This window comes from Psammomys obesus, unplaced genomic scaffold, assembly GCF_907164565.1.
Source record: "Psammomys obesus unplaced genomic scaffold, mPsaObe1.curated_primary_1811, whole genome shotgun sequence".
Taxonomy (NCBI): Eukaryota; Metazoa; Chordata; class Mammalia; order Rodentia; family Muridae; genus Psammomys; species Psammomys obesus.
Genome location: NW_026594428.1, coordinates 19,793,181 through 19,813,625, shown reverse-complemented (window position 1 = coordinate 19,813,625; position 20,445 = coordinate 19,793,181). Strand labels below are relative to the sequence as shown.

The following is a 20,445-nucleotide window of genomic DNA, read 5'->3' as shown; positions in this document are numbered from 1 at the left end:
TAACTAGCAACATAGCATTGTCTCTCCATAAATCAATTTTCCATAAACCTATTTTATCTAAAAATAATTATATTCTATACTTCCACTGAGGCTAGATTTACAGCACTGTCTCTGTCTTTCTATCACATATCCTTCTAATCTAGTTGAGTCTATGCTAGTTTCTCATTACAGTCTGTTAGCCCAGATCCGTTTTTCTTGGTTCACTTTTACTGGTCATCCCATCACAGGGACATTCTGGAAGAATGAATCCTTTCATGACACCAGAGAATTGTACATCCATTAAACACAACATGAGGGCTAAGACAGCACACCAGAAGAGAGTAGTAACTCTCATATTGGACATCACTTTAGCTCATCACAGAGCAAAAACATTTTCATAAAGATAAGATGTCATCTGATACATTCTCATTAGTCCCTGAAACCCTTAACTTGATAATCTCTGTTTTGAACCTTTACCCTTTGCCTTTAAAACTCACAACTCATCTACTTCTGTGGTCATGTCACATAATACTGTAATCGTTCTCTTTCAAGAACACCCCCCATTTCCGACTTTAACTGAAAGTGGCCTCTAATTCAGATGAACCAAAAACCTGATGTCCTCAGCCTGATAGCACACCAGACATGAAAGCTGCCCAAAACAGCACACTAGGAAGCAGATCCTGGTTCAAGTATACTGCAGAGGACAAAGCCATGTCTTCTTTGCTGCAGCCTGTTGACAGTACTGCATCCAAGGATGTAGCGAAGTTGTGTCCTGGTTGGGAACTCAGAGAAGCACCAAGAGTTTTACACAGTGAATTTTGTAGTTGTACTGTACACTCTAACACAGACCAGGTACCAAAGAACACAGTGCTATGGGCTATCAAAAAATGCACTGAAAATGGCTCTGAGACCAAGAAGGAGGTGGTGATGGAAATTTTGAAAAGCAGAGGTAGAGAAAAGTTTAAATCACTATATATTGAATATTAGAACTTTAGAGTTTGTTGAAACTGACAGGGAAGGTTTAGAAGGAAGTAGAATGAAGAACTACAACTAAAAAGACAGCTCAGTTAGAAAGCAGGGGAATTCCTAAGAAGGGAAATAGAAGAATCTTCCAGTGAGATATACAGTAATCACAGGAGAGGATTCTTAGCATCATGTAGATGCTAGAATCCAAATCTAAACCACAGCAAGAAACTGCTTCTTCACATCCAGCAGGATGGCTACACACCCAACCCAGCAATAACAAGGATTGGCAGGAATGAGGGGAAGCAGGAATTCTGTGCTTTCTGGTGGGAATAGACAATGGTAAAGCCACAATGGGCAGTAGTTTGGCATCCTTCTAAAGCAGAACACACAAGCAGCACACACACTCACAGTTATTTACACAAGATAACAGGAATGTCAACAAGACAGTGTTCCTTCTAGCACGTTTAAATAGGCAAGGGGAAGAAACAGTCTGTGTTCCCTGATTGCTAACAGAATAAGCAAAGGTTGTAGTCAGACAAGTGAATACTGTTATACATTCAGAAGGGAATGCAGCTCTGATATAAGCCGCAGCGTTGATGGAGCTTGAAAACATTATGCTAAGTAAAGCAAACAAGACACAAAAGGACAGGTGCTACAGATTTGCAATTATATGAGATACACAGAATATGTAAATTAATAAGCAGAGTGGTCAACAGGGTTTCCAGGAGCCTGGAGAGTGATGGTATGGAGTAGTATTGTTAAGTGGTAATGAGAAAGCTTTAGAAATGGGGAGTTGTGATTTTTTTTTCCACAAAATGTGAGTTTAATTATGATCAATGAATTCTTTACTTAAAATGATTAAGTGGCCAATATATACTGTTTATATTTTAACATAATAAAAATGTAAAAAGAAAATGGGACATTTTTAAAAAAATATACACCTAGTAGAACGTAGCTCCTGAAAGCGACAAAGCTTCCAAAATTGTCATCTATGGTGATATGAGAAGTAGGACATAGAAGTGTGAAGGAAGTTATACAGATATGGACATTTCACAACAAAGTGTTAAAGTGCCACTGGCTTCTTGCAGCTCACAGTACTGAAAAAGAAAAAAATAAGGGGTGCACTCTTAAAAGAACAAGGTCCAGATGGTGCCGATGGCACTAAAATTAAGAAATAGTTATCTGGTCAGATAACCTTGTGATTTCAAAGAGTTGCTGCTTTGGCAGTGGTTATTTTAAGAAAAATACTACTAGGGAAGTTTCAGTTTCTACTGCATTCATCATCTCGTGAGATCTGATGTGTTGAAGTTCTTTTGATACAGCACACAGCATGTTTGATGATGGTTACTTGCCTCATAAAGATATGGAGAAGAATCCTTTGGACACAGAGCAGATGACACCTCCTGTTTTGTAGTGTATCCTGGTGTCTCTTTCTGTAATGTGTCACGTAGTTGTTTTGTTGTTGTCATTGGGCTTTTTAAAAAAACAAAACAAACAAAAAATTTGGTCTCTTTTGGTGGGGTGGGCTAAAGCCACAGGAAGAAAAATGTGATGTATGTGTCCAGTATTTTTCTTTTGCAAGAAGAGTTGAACTATTTTGGATAAAAAAGTAAATGGTGGAAAATGCAAAAAAAAAAAAAAAGGAAGAAAAAAGTTGTCAAGCACTGAAATGCTGTAGCTGTGAATAGACCAAAGCAACTTACAGAAGAAAGAACTTAATTGGGGCTTGCTCACAGTTTCAGAGGTTTAGTCTATTATCATCATGGTGGGGAGCATTGTGGCATTCAGTCAGAAACTGGAGCAGTAGCTGAAAGCTACATCCTAATCCATAGGCAGAAAGAGGTGAGAGGAGTAAGGAGGAGGGGAATGGGGACACAGGACCTGGCATGGCTTTTACAACCTCAAAGTTTTCTCCATGCGTAGTCCTTGTTTGGGTTAGATAGGGGTCAGATAGAAGGGGAGGAGGACCTTCCCTATCAGTGGACTAGTGGAGGGGCATAGGAGGAGATGAGGGAGGGAGCGAGGGAGGGTTTGGGAGCAGATGAGGGAGAGGGCAACAGCTGGGATACAAAGTGAATAAATTGTAATAAATAATAAATAAAAAAATTTAAAAGAAAAACAACAACAACAACAACAAAAACAACTCCTCAAAGTTCACCCCCTGTGACATGTCAGGAGCCTGGAGCCATTGATCTGGCAGCTGCTTTGATATTTAAATATCAGCGGAAAGACTGCTTTTACCAGGCCTTCACTGAAGTCAGGGAAGAATTTGCAAGTCCATCTCCTTTTGTTTGTGACAGCAGGTGGGATAGCTTGTGGAGATCACAACTCTTGCTTCACCTTGTAAATTTAACCCATTGTTCTGAGCTGTTTTTACTCTGGCTTAAAAGCTCTTTGCAATAAAGTCAGGCTGCTCCTGGCTGGTCGAGTCCTGGAGCCTCTTAGAAAAGTCCCATGTGTCTTGTGTGTTAGTTTATTAATTTTAATCCTGACTCCCAACTCAAGAATTGTTCGACTCTGCTGGTGGGCTCTGGCAGTGACAGACTTGCTCTAACAAAGTCACACCTCCTAATCCTTCTAATCCTTTAAAAGAGTTCCACTCCTTAGTGACTAAGCATTCAAATATAAGAGAGTATAGGGGTCATCCTTATACAAACCATCAGACACTGACAGAAAAAACTGGTGGGTACCTGTTTAACTTCTTGAGGAAGCCTCAGAAAAACTGAAGAATGAGGGCAGACTGGGAACATGTAGAGAGTCCACTAGAATGCAAGAGGAAGGGTGTGACTCAGGGACCCTCTTAGTCACACACAGGAAGCCTAGCAAGATGCCAGTTGTGTTCTAACCACCTCAGCAGGACTGTAAGTCAGAGAATCAGCTGCCTGAAAAAGTTCTGGGACTATGCTTTTGGTTTAGAAGAACAAATCCCAAGGAGATTACATAAGTCCTTTAAAGTTTCTCAATTTCAGCAACTTAGAAGGAAAGGAACATGGGAACTGCTAATGAAATGCTATTGGGTACTACTGGCAGCAAGGAGGCTGACGCAAGTTTCACCAACACTGGTGAGACTTCTCAGCTGCAAATATCTGCTGACTTTACAGCCAAGGGAAGATAGTTCAGGGAGCCGAGCTAAGAGCCTACAAGGCTGATCCAAGGACCGTGGAGCAGTATGCCCAGGTCAAAAGTAACTCCCCAAACTCACCTGGCTACACTGCAGGATTCCTTAGAAGAAAGACTGTAGAGCCTTCCATTTTCACTTTCTAAAAAAGGGAATGTGTATAGCTGTCATTTGTTGCCCACTTCCACTGCTGTATAGCGTGAATGTTGATGACAGGCAACTTGTCTTTTTGGATTGAGATTGACAGACCAAGAAGCGCTACTGCAAACAGCGTCTCATACACATCTTATTTAGGTGGTGGTGCTTTGAGTTTTTGAGGTAGGATTTAATGAGTTATAATGTTGGAAACCCTGCAAATAGATGAAAGACCTTCTGCAGAAGGTAGGGTATGAGTGACTTGGGGACAGAGGATGGTCTGTGATAGACAGAATTCAAGGGGACACCAATGAGACTTGCTCCATCATGCCACCATCCCCTTCTCGGTAGTGTGGGCAGGGCCAGGATTTCCTTCCTACTGAGCAACTATATCCAGATGAGGGTGTGTCCTGTGACTATGGTAACTAGTTCATAAATTCAGTTTATGAAGAGATGGAAACCAAACTAGGAAGACACAGTTGTCAAGGGCTTGGCATGATGTTCCACTGAGAGAATGGTGCAGTAATTGCATGTTGTTTTTGTTTTAGTTGATGGAGCCAAAGTGACAAAGCAGTAGGAAACTAACTCAATTGCATTTTGATAGTGTTGAATCTCTGTACAATCTCACCTTATTGGTGACGTTTGGAAAATTGGTGCCTTTATTAAGATCTTCCTGCTCAAGAAATCAATTGCAATGTTATTAATATTAGAAATAAAAGACTGTTCGTGCGTTCTATAGCAAAAAATAAGTGATGCGAAAATTCCCTGGAGATTGTGCTTGAGGCTAAGCTCCTACTGGATTAGGTCATGCATTGAAACCCTTTCTGTGAAATCATTAGCTATGTTGCTGGCATTAACTGAATTTGGGAGAAAATCAATCCATTTAGTTGTTGCCATTCTGGGCTTCTTTGAGCTCTTTAATATCACAACATTTAATAAATTACTTTATATGCCTGGTCCTAGAGTCCTGTACCTTCTCTTAATCAAATTATCAAATGTCTCCACTTCCAGAATCACAATGGGTTTTCTTTGATGTGGTGATCTAAGAAATCTAAGAATATTTTTGCTTTCAGAGACCAAGGTACATCAGTTATTTGGCTTATCTGAAATTCCTGGTAGTCCTCTAGAAGGCATATTCACTAGAGATGTATCAGTTTATACAAACCATACAAGTCTATATTCTTATCATCCAGCTCCTTGTTACTTAAAGTAAAAATTTTCTATATTAAACAATCCTGTCTCTAACCCCTCAAAACATGTCTCCTGTAATCAAAGAATGTGTTAGGCATAAGGCACAGTAGCCACTTGTTTTTAAATCCTTTTTTAAAAGGATGGCTTTATGAACAGTCGAGGGCAGAGACAGAGCAGTATATTTGCAGCCTTGTGCTTCCTGTGTGTTCAGCCTGGGGAAGGGTGTCTGTGGAGTACCTGGACCCCAGGGCTGCTTTTGCACAGCCAGAAGTGACTTCTCCCAAACAGGATGCACCTGTGACAACATTTGTTACAAACCTTCCGACGAGTTTAAAATCTTACAAGCCTTGGAACGGACAGTGAGAAGATCTCTCCTCAATTTGGCTTTCTCGCCTATCAACTGGCGTTAGATGGAATACTGCAGACAGTCTGGACAAGACTCTCGGGACTGCTTCGGAAATGACAAGCCCTGCCTGTGTGTGACCGTCGCCTTCCTTACACCCTTAGTGAAAAGGATGAAATCTTAACTGGTAAGTAAGAAACTGGATGGATGAATGGTCTTCCTAGTCACTCTCAATACTCAATATGTTCTGTAAAACTATGTAAAAATCAATAAGCAGGCTCTTTGCTTATAAAAGTCCATGACCACATGTAGACACATGCTGTTTTTATGAGATTCCCTGAACCTGGGTAGGAGCCTCTATTTTTTTTTTTTCATTAAAAGGCACTGGTAACCATTCAATAGACGTGTGCCTGTATAAGTCACCTGCACACATGCATATGTCCTAAAAGTGCTGTGAACATCACCTACAACTTTTCACTCACAATAGTGATGAAGTGGAATATGCATTCAGTAGGCAAGGGAGAGAAAAGGAACAAGGAATAGATTCTGGCGGCAAAGCAAAATGGTTAATTCTGTAACAAAATAATAAAAATACCTTGTTGGATCCAAGTCTCAGGTCTATTTGCATAGATGGAATACTGAACCATGAAAGTCTCCATGGAAAGCATTTTCCTTTGTGGTTGGTACAGCTCAGAGGGGTATGAACCAACAGATAAGCAGGTAGACAGGTACAGCCTCCCCCCAGTTTGTTCTCACCTGCCTACACCCCAGCCTAATGGGAACTTCTTTATCCTATCTGCCCTTATCACCAGGACCTGCTGGCGTTTGTAGTTTCTGAGACAGAGCTACCTGAAATAAACTCAACAACCATTTTCCAGCAGGCTCGATTTCTGAGTGCACTGAAGCCCAGCACATGGGTGCCTGTGGTTCCTGAGCATTCAAGTGACTTGAGAATGGATTCCCTGGGCCAGTTCAAACATGGAGGAAAACAGGACCAGAACGAGGCTCTTCATGGGAACCTTAGATCAACATGGAAGGATTTCAGAAAAATAAGGTCCGGGTTAGCTTAACAGAGAGGAATGCCATAGATAAAGGAAGCTAGATTCCCAAAGTGAAACTCGCAGCTCTGGGATGGCAGGAAGCATGCAGGGGCTGGCATAGGAACATAGCTAGCACCTACCTTTCCTCCCGGTTCTGACCCACACATACGCGGCCTCCGTGCCTGGGCGTGGGGTTGCTGCAGGAGCGTTGGCGCACCTGGAAGCCGATGCCACAGGAGGTGCTGCATGGCGACCAGGAGGTCCAGGGAGTCCAGCCTCCGTTCCTGCAGAAGTGATTCAATACTCAGTCCAGCCAGCTCAGTCAAGTCTCATCTGCATCTATTGCAAATGTCTTTGTCTCAGGATTTTTGTTTTGTTTTGTTTTGTTTCGTGGTCTCAGAGAGGAGGGAACTACAGCCTTTGGACAAAGCACACTGGGAACCTCGGCTACTTTGAGTTACCTTAGAGTTGGCATCTGATGTGACTGAAACAGTTAAAGAACTTTAGTTGTGAAAATTTCAAACTATTAGAATGGTATTTTACTGCGAAGTAGTAGAAGTGAATCCTAAACTTATAAAATTCCCAATCTTAGCTGACTCCTGTCACATCTGTTGTAACACAGGAACGGTGCCCCTGAGACAGACACATCTTCCAAAGCCACACACAGCACATTCTATTAAACCTAAGAGCAGTAAGTACACATAGTCCTGCAGGCAGTGTTTGTGTTAAGGACAAGTGGAACCTTCTTCACTATTTCAAGACAATTTTCTCAAAAATGAAGGGGGAAAAATTAAGTACTTAATTCAGGATCACACAAATCTGTATGCAACCACGCTATTGTGCATACAAAATGACACAGTCATATTAAGGAATAAAAGTCACTCACAAGAGAGATTGCTATTGACACACATTTTTTCAGTGGTGTAAATTTTTTTCATAAAGTGACAATCTATTCAGAGTCTGTGTAATTTACATATCTCCCTTAGAAGCCTTCCCGTGCTATTGACAAGGGGTTGTAGGTACTTTGTTGTTTGGGCATTAGAGCAGTCCCTGTGGTGCTGGCCTGAGCTCCTGTGCATATTTTGCATGGGACTTCTATTTGTTTCTAAGCTCCGCTTATCTATGCAGTTATGTTGTGTCTCCATATACGTCTGCACACCGGAAGAGGGCACCCGATGGTGGGGGACTACCGCCACGCACAGCTGTGAACCATCTTAGATGGTTGCTGGGGACTGGACTCAGGACCTCAGGAAGAGCAGCCAGTGCTCTTAACCCCGGAGCCATCTCTTGGGTCTCAGGACTGTTGAGACTGCTGTCACATGCGTCCTTGTATCTTCAGCTACCAGATTCTCTTGTTTGGAACAAGATCAGTTCACACCTGTCTTTAGTTTTTCCCTTCTTACCTTTCTTTAAGAACACAAAAGTATGTAATGGTAAAACTAAAGACATAGGTTCAAATATCTAAGCTGAGATAATTAACAAATTATTTACTTAAATAAACATTTCTGAGAAATTTTTATATAAAAATTTAAATATATTTAAAATTTAAGTATATTTAAAATCAGAGCCTCATGATGTCATCACACAGAGTTTGGGAGACTTTGACAATGGGGTCAGGACACGGTCATCTGCTTACACCTCTGCAGCATCACTGAAACAGGCTGAATTACTTATGGTTTTAACCTGAATTAAGCTGCACTGTAAGCTTGCTCAGGGTGACTCTCCAGCAAGAACTAAAGCTCTGGGGATGAACAACTGCAGCCCAGCACTCCGCTCTCTGAGTAACGAAATAGAATGAAACAGCGTCAGCTGGTCATTGTCATCTTCAAATCAAGTCCAGTAACCTATGTCAGGCTCCTGCCAGGCACTCAACAAATCCACCTCACTGAACAGAAGTTATGTGAAGCAAGATATAATGCTGACACACCTGTGGTTTCTGTTTTATTACATAACTTTATCTTTGTGGCCTGCCTTGGCTTCTGTAAACTTTATGGGGGGATTGAACCCACCCTAGGAAAACTCCTGACAAGGACATGGCTTGTCTTTTTCTGTCTGTATACCCTGCTCTGACTACCTTGACTGCCTTGAGCTCTCACACAATTCGACTGCCCACTCTGATCTTCAGTCATTGGCTTTCCTCACTGTTTCTTCATTTTAGGTTTATGATAAGCAGGTAAGATTTTAATAAATGACCTATTAGTAATCAAGTGAGGAGGGGCTTACAAATTGACCCATGAAGCTCTCCTGATGCTATGGTCTACAGGGGAAGCAGGTAGGACATGTAAGTGCTGTTAGAAAAGAACATTAGGCAACTCAGATGACCTCAGTGGATCACAACATCTGGATGACACCAATGGATCACCACATCTGGATTGCCTTAGTTAAGGGTCTGAGGTCAGAGAGCTGGGGTATGCTGAGTTCTGATCTGCCACAGCATAGAACAAAGATTTATTCATGCTAATGCGTCAGACTCTACAATTAGGGGTTATCAGTCACATATTTTAGGATGATCTTACGTAATGGACATTCCTATCAAAGAAGTCAATTATACTTAGTAAATTTTACTATTTCTTATGCACTGATGAGCTTATAAACAATTTAAATTTACAACTTAACTTGAAGTTTTCAATTTTCTCCCACAAATGAGGTAATAATTAAGTGATCGGTATCCCTCTCTTTCTGCCATCTTCATCTACTAAAGGGATGACTTGAGTTAAGAATGATTGTCCAGACATCTCAATGCTCTGAGATAAAATGAGACTGTACATTAGAAAGATCTGAGGCACACACCTGGAGCAGTTGGTGATCTCCATTCTAGGGCCCTCACACTGCCAGCCACCACACTGTGGAGCTGGGCTGTCACAGGAGCGTGACCGGCAGAGGCAGGTTCCCACGGCAGTGCCATCTGTATGTGTACAGGGTGTCCATGGAGACCATGGACCAAAGCTCCCATCCACGGTGAGATTTCTGGTCTGGAATGCAAATAGAAGCATTGGTGTCAGAAAGGGAAAGCTGTAAAACAAACAAACAAAATGGCATGAAAACAAAATATCTTTCAAGTGGCGGTCATAACTCCTTCAAAATTTTAAGAAAATTAAAATTAGCACGGTGTATAGGAATATTCCAAAGTCCTACAGCATAGGTCACTGCTAGAGATTATGAGAAAGAGAGAGGGGGAGCCAGAGAAGGAAAAGGAGGAAGAAATGAAGAGCAGAGAGAGAGGAAGAGAAAGAAGGCAGAGAGTAGGAAGTGGAGAGTAAAGGTTAATGACTCAGGAATGAGGTTTTGGCAGAACTGCCCATCAAGATGGGAAACTCAAGAGAAACCCACAGAGGTACAAATCCAATGCATCTTTTTATACACCGTAAACACCATAAAAATTCAAGAAGGATTTATCCTGGTTTGGTTCACATGTTACCTCCAAGGGACAATGTTTGATGCCAAGCCCATCTTAGTGGCTCCCAAGCAATGGGATTGCTACAGTCTTCAGGCTTATTCTTGTCAAAGCTATGCTGTGAGCACCTGAGTTTGTATGCTTGCCAGAGGGCTTGGCATGTGCTTATGTTTGTATGTTCTAGCTACTAAGGGAATCGCAGGGCTGTGCTGCTGGGGGTGGACAACAAGCTTGCTAGTGATGAGTTGTACAGAGTGGAAAGGAACCAGTAAAGGAGCTAGGCAGGATGCTTGATGCCAAGGATAGCCTGGGTAATGCCAGAGAAATAAATGCATTTGTAGTTCCCAAGGCTGGGCTGTTCCCTGTCAGAGCGTGTCACTACAGGATGCTTTATAGTCATGTGGTGGTAGTGGAGAACAAATGATGCAAGACAGTGATACTGACAGAGAGCTGAGTGCATAGTCTCGGAGACTTCTGCAGGTCACTGAAGGCAAAATTCTGGGCTCTGGCCTCACCTTGCATGTGGTGATGGTTTTCCGTGTGGTTGGGACATCAGTGCTTGAATATTAAAGAGGGAGCAGCTTTATGATACATGTGATAAGAGATCTCTTGAGAAGACAGACTCCTGGGGCCAAAGGTTAAGTTCCCTGCCCAAGGTCTTCCTTTCAAAAAGGAACAAATGGGACTAAAATTCCAGCCTCTTTTTAATATGAAGACAGTCTGGAGCCAGAGAATGCAAACAGAAAATCCACAGTTTACTTATCCTCAGATCTTCATCAAATTTTCTAAGACTCATCTGTCTTCTCAGGCAGTCATTATGAGAAAGGCACCAGTCCCAGAAGGAACAGCATTTTTGATCCACCATTTCGCTAAGCACTGTTCTCAAGTGTCCACAGACCTGGCTAGAAGGATTTTCTGGGAAAAGGAATCTGGGACAGAAATTCTTACCATAGATAAGAAGATAAAGGCCAGCTACTGCTGTGGCAGGCATTTTCGCATTGAAAATATTGTATAATTTAAAAAATCATGGGCGGGTTTATACCACTGGCTATCATTGTTCAGAAAGAGAACGACTGCCCACTGAGCTATTGGTGAGCAGATAAACTGTGGAAGAAAGGACTGCAGAGCTCAGAGCTGCATGATGCCTGGTGGGGGTCTACAGCTGCTCTGTGTGTGACAGACAGGTGCCAGGCCCTTTTAGTAAAACCAACTATATCTGAAAACAATGTGTCACAGATCTTCACATTTGATGCAGAAACCCAAACAGTGTGAATCTAAGCAAATGTATAAGTCAAGATAACTTGAAAAGCTCCAGTGATACACAGAGCACTGACATTCAGGTAGTTTAATAAATTACCCCCACTCAAACATGTTATATAATATAGCACTTCATCGTGGACAGGTTTATTTCCTTGTTTATTAGATGCTGACCTAGTCCTGTTGTGAGAGATGGAACCAGAAGCCTCCAAAATGTTACTTCTAGTTCAAGGAAATGCAAGACTACAAACAAATTAAAAACTCAGTAAGTCATGTAGCTATGTGGTAGGCAGAGCATCACACTGAAGAATACATGTATGAGCTTGTCATGACCCTGCCAGGGAAACAGAATGATAGTCTGTAGGATTGTACAGGGAGGCAATGAGATGAGAGAGCATTAGGGAAATCTCAAGACTTGCTGTGGATCCCAGGGACCAGCTGTGCAAGGAGCTTCAGTAATCCTAGGCTCCCAGGTGGGAAGGTGGGTAAGATTGCTGGAACCAGGTGAGAATGGGAGCTAGACAAGCACTGCCATGCATAGCCTTAGTCATGGAATCATGATATCCTGGCAGAAACAGCCTTTTACTGAAAAAAAGCAAGAGGGAGACACCCAAGGCTGCCCCCACCTGCCATGACAGTCATCCGCTAAATCCAGGACAGGTGGGGTGGGGAGGTTGAACAGTACACACCAAGGAAGGGAAGGCCTTAGCAAAGAGAGCTGGTCACTTGTATACTTCTCACTTCTCAGTGAAGGAGAAAAGGATATAAGGATTAAGTATGATTTATTTATTAATTAAAGATTTCTGGATCCTCTGAATAGTAATCAGAACTGTGAGAAAAAGAGATGGTTGGAGGATAATTAGAAGATCAGGGGCAAAGAAAGTTCTTTCCAAGTTAATGTTCATTGTGTTTCTCCTTGAAAATACAAAGGTAGAGCAATGACGTGGTCATCTATACAGCAAAAACTAATGTCACAAGGCCAAGAAGAAGTAAAATGTAGCAGGAGGAAGAAAAGAAAATGGAGAAGGAAATCACCTGCAGTGCAGCCCAAGCACTTCCCCGAAAGGCATCTCTCATTCTGTAGGGGATGTGAGATTCTCAGTTTTGTAATTCAAAGAGCGGTGGACATGAATGCCAGAGGAGGCAGGTTTTATATAAGAAACATTATGAATAAGACAGATTTGGAATTTCTTATACCAATTATTGCCCAACATTGGCTAGGACAGAAGTTTTCACTCAAGCCCAAGGCTAAGGATGGATCCTAGCTGGTCTACGGGAGTCATGCTTTGAATATAAATGTTCCAAGAACTCACATGTTAAAAGCTGGTTCCTAGAATATTCTACTGTTAAGAAGTGAATGGGCCACGAGGGCAATGCTATTATGAATAGACTACTGCATCAAGTTTACCACTCAATGGACTATATGGAGGTAGGGCCTACTGAAGATGCTGCCTCTTCTGTAAGCAGCTTCCTCACTGCCAGAGAGGCTGAAGCTACCTTCTTTCTTGCAGAATTCGTTACTATGGTTACATTCAGCAGATCACAGGGGGTGGTCTTATCCCTGGACCCCTGTCTTCTTTCTGCTTGCTGACTTCCAGATTAGCAGTCACATGCTGCTAAAAGTTTGAACATACCAGGAGGCTGATCATGCCATATGCTTTCTGCCATCATGGCTAGCCTTGCCTCAGGGGCAGGCTCAATAGATGCCAGTGACCGAGGGCTGAAACCATGGGGTACGATGCATTTGTTTCCTTTCAATTTGCTTTCCCAGTTATTTCGTCACAGCGATGAAAAGGTAAAGGACACACGTGGACTCCTGGTGACCTTGCTCAGTGCTTGCTTTTAGGGTAAACACAGGACCTAATTCTTGTGAATGACCTAACAAGAGAGTGTAAGGGCATCTATAAAAATTATTTCTCTCCAGATACGGGAGAAAAATGTTTCTGCTTTTTAAATCCCTCCTGGTTTGAGCACTTCCATGTGAAGGTGGAATGTAATGTAACATTCACCTTTTATGACATCCTAAAATGTCCCTAGGTATTTCTAGTTGTCCCTGGCAACTATCCCCTTCATTTCCTAACAAGATTCACAACTCTCATCATTCTCTGTTCTTTCTGTGGGCCTGGCTTGAAATGAAGGCTTTGGGCAGAGAGATTTTTTTAGACTTTCCTTCCTGAATATATATACAAAGAAAAGATGAATTAATAGTAATGGCACAGGAGGAGGGGTTACCTGATATGTGCCAATTTGTAAAGACCAATGTAGCAGAATAACCGTTTTCATAAAACAGTTGAAGGAGAGGCATTGGGCAGACACTGGTCAGAACACACACAAGATAGAATGTAGCTACAGTGACTAATCTACAAGGAAAGAAGGTGGCTTCAGTTCTGTATGGCAGTGAGGAAGCTGCAGAGAGGAGAGGCAGAACCTTCAATCCAGGGCTGTTGAAGTTTGTTACATTACATTCTGGAGCCTAGACGAACTTGCAAGCCTCAGGGAGGCATGAGAGCAGTGAGTGAGCTCCCTGTACAGCATTCAGCCACATGCCTGGTTGGATCTTGAGTATCTTAGATTGAAGATCTGTCTAGAAAAATAGTCCTAGGAATAATGGTGTGCATCCTGGGCCTTCAAGTTTGAAATTGAGGTACTTTAAAATTTTCAGAGTTTCCCTTGAAACAATGCATGGAATAAAGGCTAGCAATTGGCACAGTGAGTGGATACTTGGCTAGCATAGACAAGACCTGAGTCCTACCCAGGAACTGAGAAAAATAAAATGAAAGAAAGCACTCTAAAATAAACTGTCCAAAGTTTTCTCCCAACTGACCTTCTTCTTCATATACATGCTTTATGCTATCAAATACAAACCCAGAGTAAAGCATGCCCCGCACACCAGCAGTGCACGGCTACTGTGCGGGATTCAATGTGTCACCTCCTTGAATCCTCACCACATCCCAAGTTGTCTGTGTCTGCAGACCACTCAACAAGCAGTGCAAACCACCTGGTTCAGGAACCTGTGCAGACTTTTCAGCTGCCCCTCCGTATTATGGTTCTGTTACATGTTTCCCCTGCAAGGGGCTTCTAAGAGCCAGGCTCACCCCACTTTGCCTTTTCCAACACTAAAGAAATAGTGAATTATCAAGGGTTAGTTAAAGAGGATCCATGTTTTATAACTAAGAATAATTTTTTCACATGGGTTCATTCATTCACTAGCTCTCCACTGACCCAGGATGTACACACATTAATTTGAGTGCATAGGTCCCTGGACATCTTTATATTTTTCTTATATTTGGCTATTATTCTTTGTATTTTTTTGTTTTTTTATTAATGTGTGTGTGCATTTTGCATGTCCATGTAAGGAAATGTTCTATGTGTCTGGGTCTCCACAGAGGCCAGAAGCAGGCGTTCGATCATTTGGAAATGCAGTCACAGGTAGTCATGAGCAAAGTAGCAAGAACTTTGAGCATCAAGCCACCTCTCAAGTCCCTCCAACTATTGTCATTTTATGGCTGAAGTGAAGTCTTAAATTTTTATCTGGACATGTTTTCTTCAGAATTACTAGATCTTCCTTTATTTTCAAAGCCTTTCATATCTACATCTAGTGTCAGCATGAAGCAGGATATTGGATAAGCTCCCCAGGAAGTTTGGCCTGATGTTATGACATCAATTTAATATCCATCCTAAGCTTATCTCTACAGATGAATTGTAAGGAAAGATGAAGCTTTGCACAGGACTAAGCCGCTGTCCTGTGTGGCTTGTAGTGGACTAATGAATGGGGCAATCTTTATTTAGTGCTTGTGAGTCCCAGTTAGCTCGTCAATAAAATGAACCAATAGTGCCCATTCCTAGAAATCACCATGGACATTAAACAGCCCACGGGCCAGCTGGTAAGCAACACGTTCAGAGACAACACCACAGCCCCTAGAGCCAGAATGGTGCTTAAGGGTCATTCCTTCTCAGGAACACCATAGATATCAACATCCTGGGGTAATGAAAGCGGTGAAGGAGCTGTTGGGTTCTGTTCTGTGGGTCACAACTTAAAAAGGGTATTAATCAGAAGTGCCTTCTAGCCTACTCTTGGTTGAGATGGGGAGCCTGTCCCAAAAAGCTAAGGTAAAAGTAAAAACAGGAACCAATTCCCAGAGACTCTCTTTCTCTTTCTCTCACTCTTTCACACACACACATACACTACACAGACATTTTATTGCGAAAAAGAAACAATGTTTTATCTGTTCTCTGAATGCAATGGGCAGTGTTGGGTCATTATTCCTTCTATCATTTTATTATTTGAGAAGACACAGAGGTCTGGGAAGTCATATTCCTGTAGCAGAGCCTGCAAGACACTCTAGATATAAAGCTGGCTTTTCTCCTAATGGTTATATACCCCTGGAAAAACACATCAGAAGTTCAGCGATTGCCATCTAAATGTAGGCATTGGTTTTGGTCACTGCCTAAATACCTTTTTTTATCTAAAGTTCCTGGTTATGCAGGATCCTGAGAAGAACCGTCATTAGAAGACACTAAGATGGTCCACCAGTTTTGCTGGTTCTTACAGGGCATGTTGCGAAACAAAGGCTCATTCTGTTGTATTACATAATACAGTGCACATCCTTCAAAGGACATAAACAGTATTAGTGGATAAATGAAGCCCCGGTAGATTCCTAAGACTGCACAACTTTTGGTTCACAACATTAGAACTTAGACAAAGACATGTAACTGACCTTGGTCTAAATATGTCAGTTTAAGTATGTTAGTTCCTTAAGCACCACAATTTTCTTTTCTTTTCTTTTTTAAATTTTCTTAACTGGAGAGAAATGTTTTTAATTATAACTTTTAAGAAAATAGGACAACTATATATATTTAATAAACTATTTTACAGTCTTCTGGAGTAAAAATGTGTGGACATTTTAAAACTGGTCCTCTTTAGTGGAAAAAGGAATGCTTGATTTTTTTTTTCCTAGAATGAAGCCCTGGAGAACTACTGTTATGGTTTGAGGTACCTGTTTCAAAATTCAAGTGTTGCTATGGTGACAGCATTTAATGATCAGCCATAAATGTTCCTCTTTGGTGGATGTCTTAATTATTTTTCTAGAAGGTTGCCATGTGGCCCTTGCTCCATTGCTCTCTTACTTTCTCTCATGGCTTGCGGGGAGGAGGGGGTTTCAACAGGAAATTCTCACCAGAGCCCAAGCTGGTACCTTGACATTTTATGTTTTTTGGGGTAATAAATTTCTGTATTAGTTTTAATTATTTGTTTATGTGTATATCTCTGTGTGGGGAAGGACAGGTGACCATATGGGTCAGGAGGTGAAGTTAAGGAAGTTGTGAGTCTCCTAATTGTGTGTGTTGGAAACCAAATTTGGCTCCTCTGCAAGAGCAGTGTATATTCTTTGCTGATCCACCTCTCCAGTCCCAGAACTAGGGGTTTGGAGATGTACCATTTTGGTGGGTTCACATAAATGGGTCTGGGGTGTCACTTCCTCTCAACATGATTTTGACTAAATGAACTCAAATGAAACAATATTCTTTCTTTTTCTTTCAAACACATTTTTACATAAGTTATGAAATAGCTGCTTTCCTTCAAAGGCCTCAGCAAGTTCCACTTGCTTTGTATAAAGATGTAGGTAAACATCCTTCAAAGAAATGAGGACTGTTAACTGATTGCAAAATCCTTTTGGCATTTATTATGCCTAAAAGCAGTTGGTACTTAGAACGCATTCAACACTGCACCTCTAAGGTCAGACATACGCTGGTAACACAGCACTGACCTGGCAGATGTCAACCCCTGGGTTTTGGCCTAAGTGTGGAAAATACAAGCAGAGAGACGATATTGCAGGGACCGCAACATAGAAGATACACACTTTAAAATCAATGTTCTATCAAAATCGAGAAACATGGATACAACAGATTTATCTAATGAATAAAATCTTTAATTTTAGTCAAGCAAGAGAATAAATAACATAGAGTGACATTTTAAACTAAAAAATTTTAAACCTAAGTAAGAGTACGGCTGCTTTAAAAAAATATTCCTAACTTGCCCAAAGTATAACTTGATGTGAACAAATCCATTGGGTAAAAGGAGGAGGTTCTCTACAAGAGACACATCTAATGTCTAGAAAATCAGTCCTCAGTATGTGTACTTGACATGGGGCCTGTGGTCACATCTCAGAGCCGTGACTAAGCAGCACAGCATGCCCATGCTGCCCTGAGAACTTAGCAGAATCTGTTTCCTCTTTAGTCTGAGACAACATAGGTGACGACTCTTTGGTCAAGTCTCAAACATTGGATTCTTCCCTTTCATATTTTTATTGCAGAATTTCCAAGATGGCCATCTCTTATAAAGCAAACACATGGGGGTGAATTTCACTCCGCATAGTCATGTCAGCTTAGATGCTCACGTCTGCACCATTAGTGCAGGAGAAGTGTTCTGACCATTTCAGAGAAAATGCAGTTATGCTATCTGCTTCTTACACTTTTTCTTTGTAACCATTAAAAATGCAAGGGCAAAAGTCTGCAGGAGGATGCACTGACTGTCTATGAGCACGTGTCTACAGAATGACAGTTTGGATGCAGTTCATTACGTTTTTACCTTCTACAAAAAATTTTAAGGTGACTGTCTTTGTGCTCTTAAAATGTTCGGCACTGAAAAAGAGTTCCTCAGTTCATGGTATTTTGAAAACCATTTTTACGTGATATGTTAGAGGAGTTCCCTTTTAAAATCAAACACCTAGCACTACAAAGCCAAAAGGTCTAAGCAGTGGTTCTCAACCTTCCTAATGCTGTGACCACTTAACATGGTTCCTGATGTTGTGGTGACCGCCCCGCCCCATGCCAACCAAAATGTCAGTTTTGTTGCTACTTCATAACTGTACTTGCTACTTACTTGCTATTGTTATGACTCGTAATATGTGTATCTGATATACAACTCCTGTGAAAGATCCATTTGACTCTGAAGGGGCTGCAACTCAGAGGTTGGGTACCGCTGGTCTAAGCTAACTCCATCTGTGAGCGCCGAGTGCCTCGATGCAGTGCCGTCCACACGGGCTCTTCTTGTGAAGGACTCAACACCCATAGCAACATCTGGGAAGGAAGCTGACCTTCCAAGTTTCACCCTGCTCCATTTCCTTCCAAGTTGAACGACATGCTTCATTAGCACGTGGTTCAAATCTGGAAGGGGCAGCTTCTGAAAGTTACATCAACAACCCAGAAGCCTGAGACATGTCTAATATATTCAGAGAAAGTAAATACGTGGCTTCTGTTCCTGTGCCCACCCTTGCGTGGCAGAGGAGCTTATAACCAACAGGCAGGTATTGACAGCTGGCTAACACAAAGTGATGAGCTACCCCAGAACGTTCTGTACATCAGTGTTGGCAGTTTCTGTTCATATGCTAGAGCACAGAAAAGAATGTGTGGCTGCCCGAGACAGAAATAAAGGAAAATTGTTTTCTGCAAGTGAGGACCCAAGCAGACGAGCTGGGCAAACAGTGAGATTTGCTTTTCTTGGATTCAAGGTCTGGCTGTAAATACAGGCCAGTTTCTCTTCATTCCTCAGAATCCCACATGGGAGTACACACGCCATTGCTCCTTCCAGGCCTTCCTGTGACCCTGGCCAAGCCTATGAATCTGCTCTACATGGTGACACAGTAATATCCTTTAACTTATTCTTCAAACCTTTGCTTATGTCAGGTTCTGGAATTATAGCCCCCAAGGGAAATGAATGAGTGTGGAAGTGCACATTTTATTAGTGTAACAGGGATAAGAGTTCACACCAAACTCTTTATAAATACATAGTAAAAACTCTAAAAACCATGATCTTGTACTCAACAGGGCTGTTTAATCTTAAGTATCCCAAATCAATGGAAAGCAGGTGAGAACATCCTGTGTGGCCCTCCTGCAAGCCAGGAGTAGAGCAAGTTCAGAAAGCACATTTTTTTTTTTTTTGTGGGGGAGGAGGTTGTAACAATGGTTCCACTTTGAATGGTAAGCCCTGTGTGTCTGCCTCCCATGGACAAGAGGATTGGAAGTTGGATAGGGCGGGCACATACCGGGCAGGTAGAGATGCTCTGCTCCCACTGTGTCATGCTCAGACTCTCCTCCAGGCTTGTACATTTCTTCATCACCACATCCCAGCCACAGTAGGGGTCCTGAGCGCCAATGCAGGCACTGAAAGCACACGTGAAAACACATTGACTGTGCACTTCATTTACTGTAGGAAAATAGCCACAGGAAGTTTCTGGGAATGGAGATCTTTCAAGTGTAACCTATGAAACAGACCTAGATGAGGTAGGGGCTCGGAGGAAGACTAAAAGACCACTGCTTCCTGTGTTTACATTACCTCGCTGTGATAGACTGACTGGATTTGGGAGTGACTCTGTATTGAACTACCTCAAAGTAGCACATTTATGCTTGTAGCTCCCAAGAAGGGCCAGGGATTCATTCCTCATTGATAGAATGACACACCCAGCATGCATCTCACCTTGGGATCTGCTCCTCCTTTGACCCCATTTCCACAATTATGGGTGACTACAGCAGAACTACACCTAGAGAACCATTCAAAGGGCTCAAGTTTCTTTTTATGTTTTTATTAAAGTAACATGACCACTAGGTAAAATCCAGCTTCTGAAAGAGGAGACATTTAACAGACTCTCCTCCGCTCAGGCCTGCTTGCTTGCAAAGCTACCTGGAGAGCTGAAACAAAATTCTGTATTAAAGTGAAGGTTTTGGACTCCAAAACCCTGCCTGAAATAACAGCCCTGTCTTTCTATAATGCTGAGGGCTCTGGTTGCTTTTAACATTCCATTATTCTTTAAAAATTACAACTGCTATCCAAACACAAATGCCCACTCAATAGAAAGTCCACATGCTTATAATTTCCTCTCGCTTTACACCAAACCAAAGAATATGACTTAATATTTTTGGAAGTTGGGTCTCTTAATGAGGCCATATGAAAAAGAAGATTTTCCAGTGGATATGGCCATGGTAAAAGTGGAATTTAAAAATTATTTTACTCTTAAACTCAGTAAGA

The 20,445-nt window shown here is 41.8% G+C and overlaps 1 protein-coding gene across 2 annotated transcripts in view; it reads right to left on the bottom strand.

Annotated features, from left to right (window-relative positions):
• The window catches only part of Sema5a (semaphorin 5A), a 424,233-nt gene that overhangs the window by 59,042 nt on the left and 344,746 nt on the right, over nucleotides 1-20,445 (bottom strand). For both annotated transcript variants that reach the window (XM_055618999.1, XM_055619000.1), the window contains 3 exons: nucleotides 19,466-19,583; nucleotides 9,563-9,744; nucleotides 6,913-7,056 (listed from right to left, as the gene is read on the bottom strand). In XM_055618999.1, coding sequence (XP_055474974.1) covers nucleotides 6,913-7,056; nucleotides 9,563-9,744; nucleotides 19,466-19,583 — 444 coding nt within the window. The remainder of the gene's footprint in view (nucleotides 1-6,912; nucleotides 7,057-9,562; nucleotides 9,745-19,465; nucleotides 19,584-20,445) is intronic.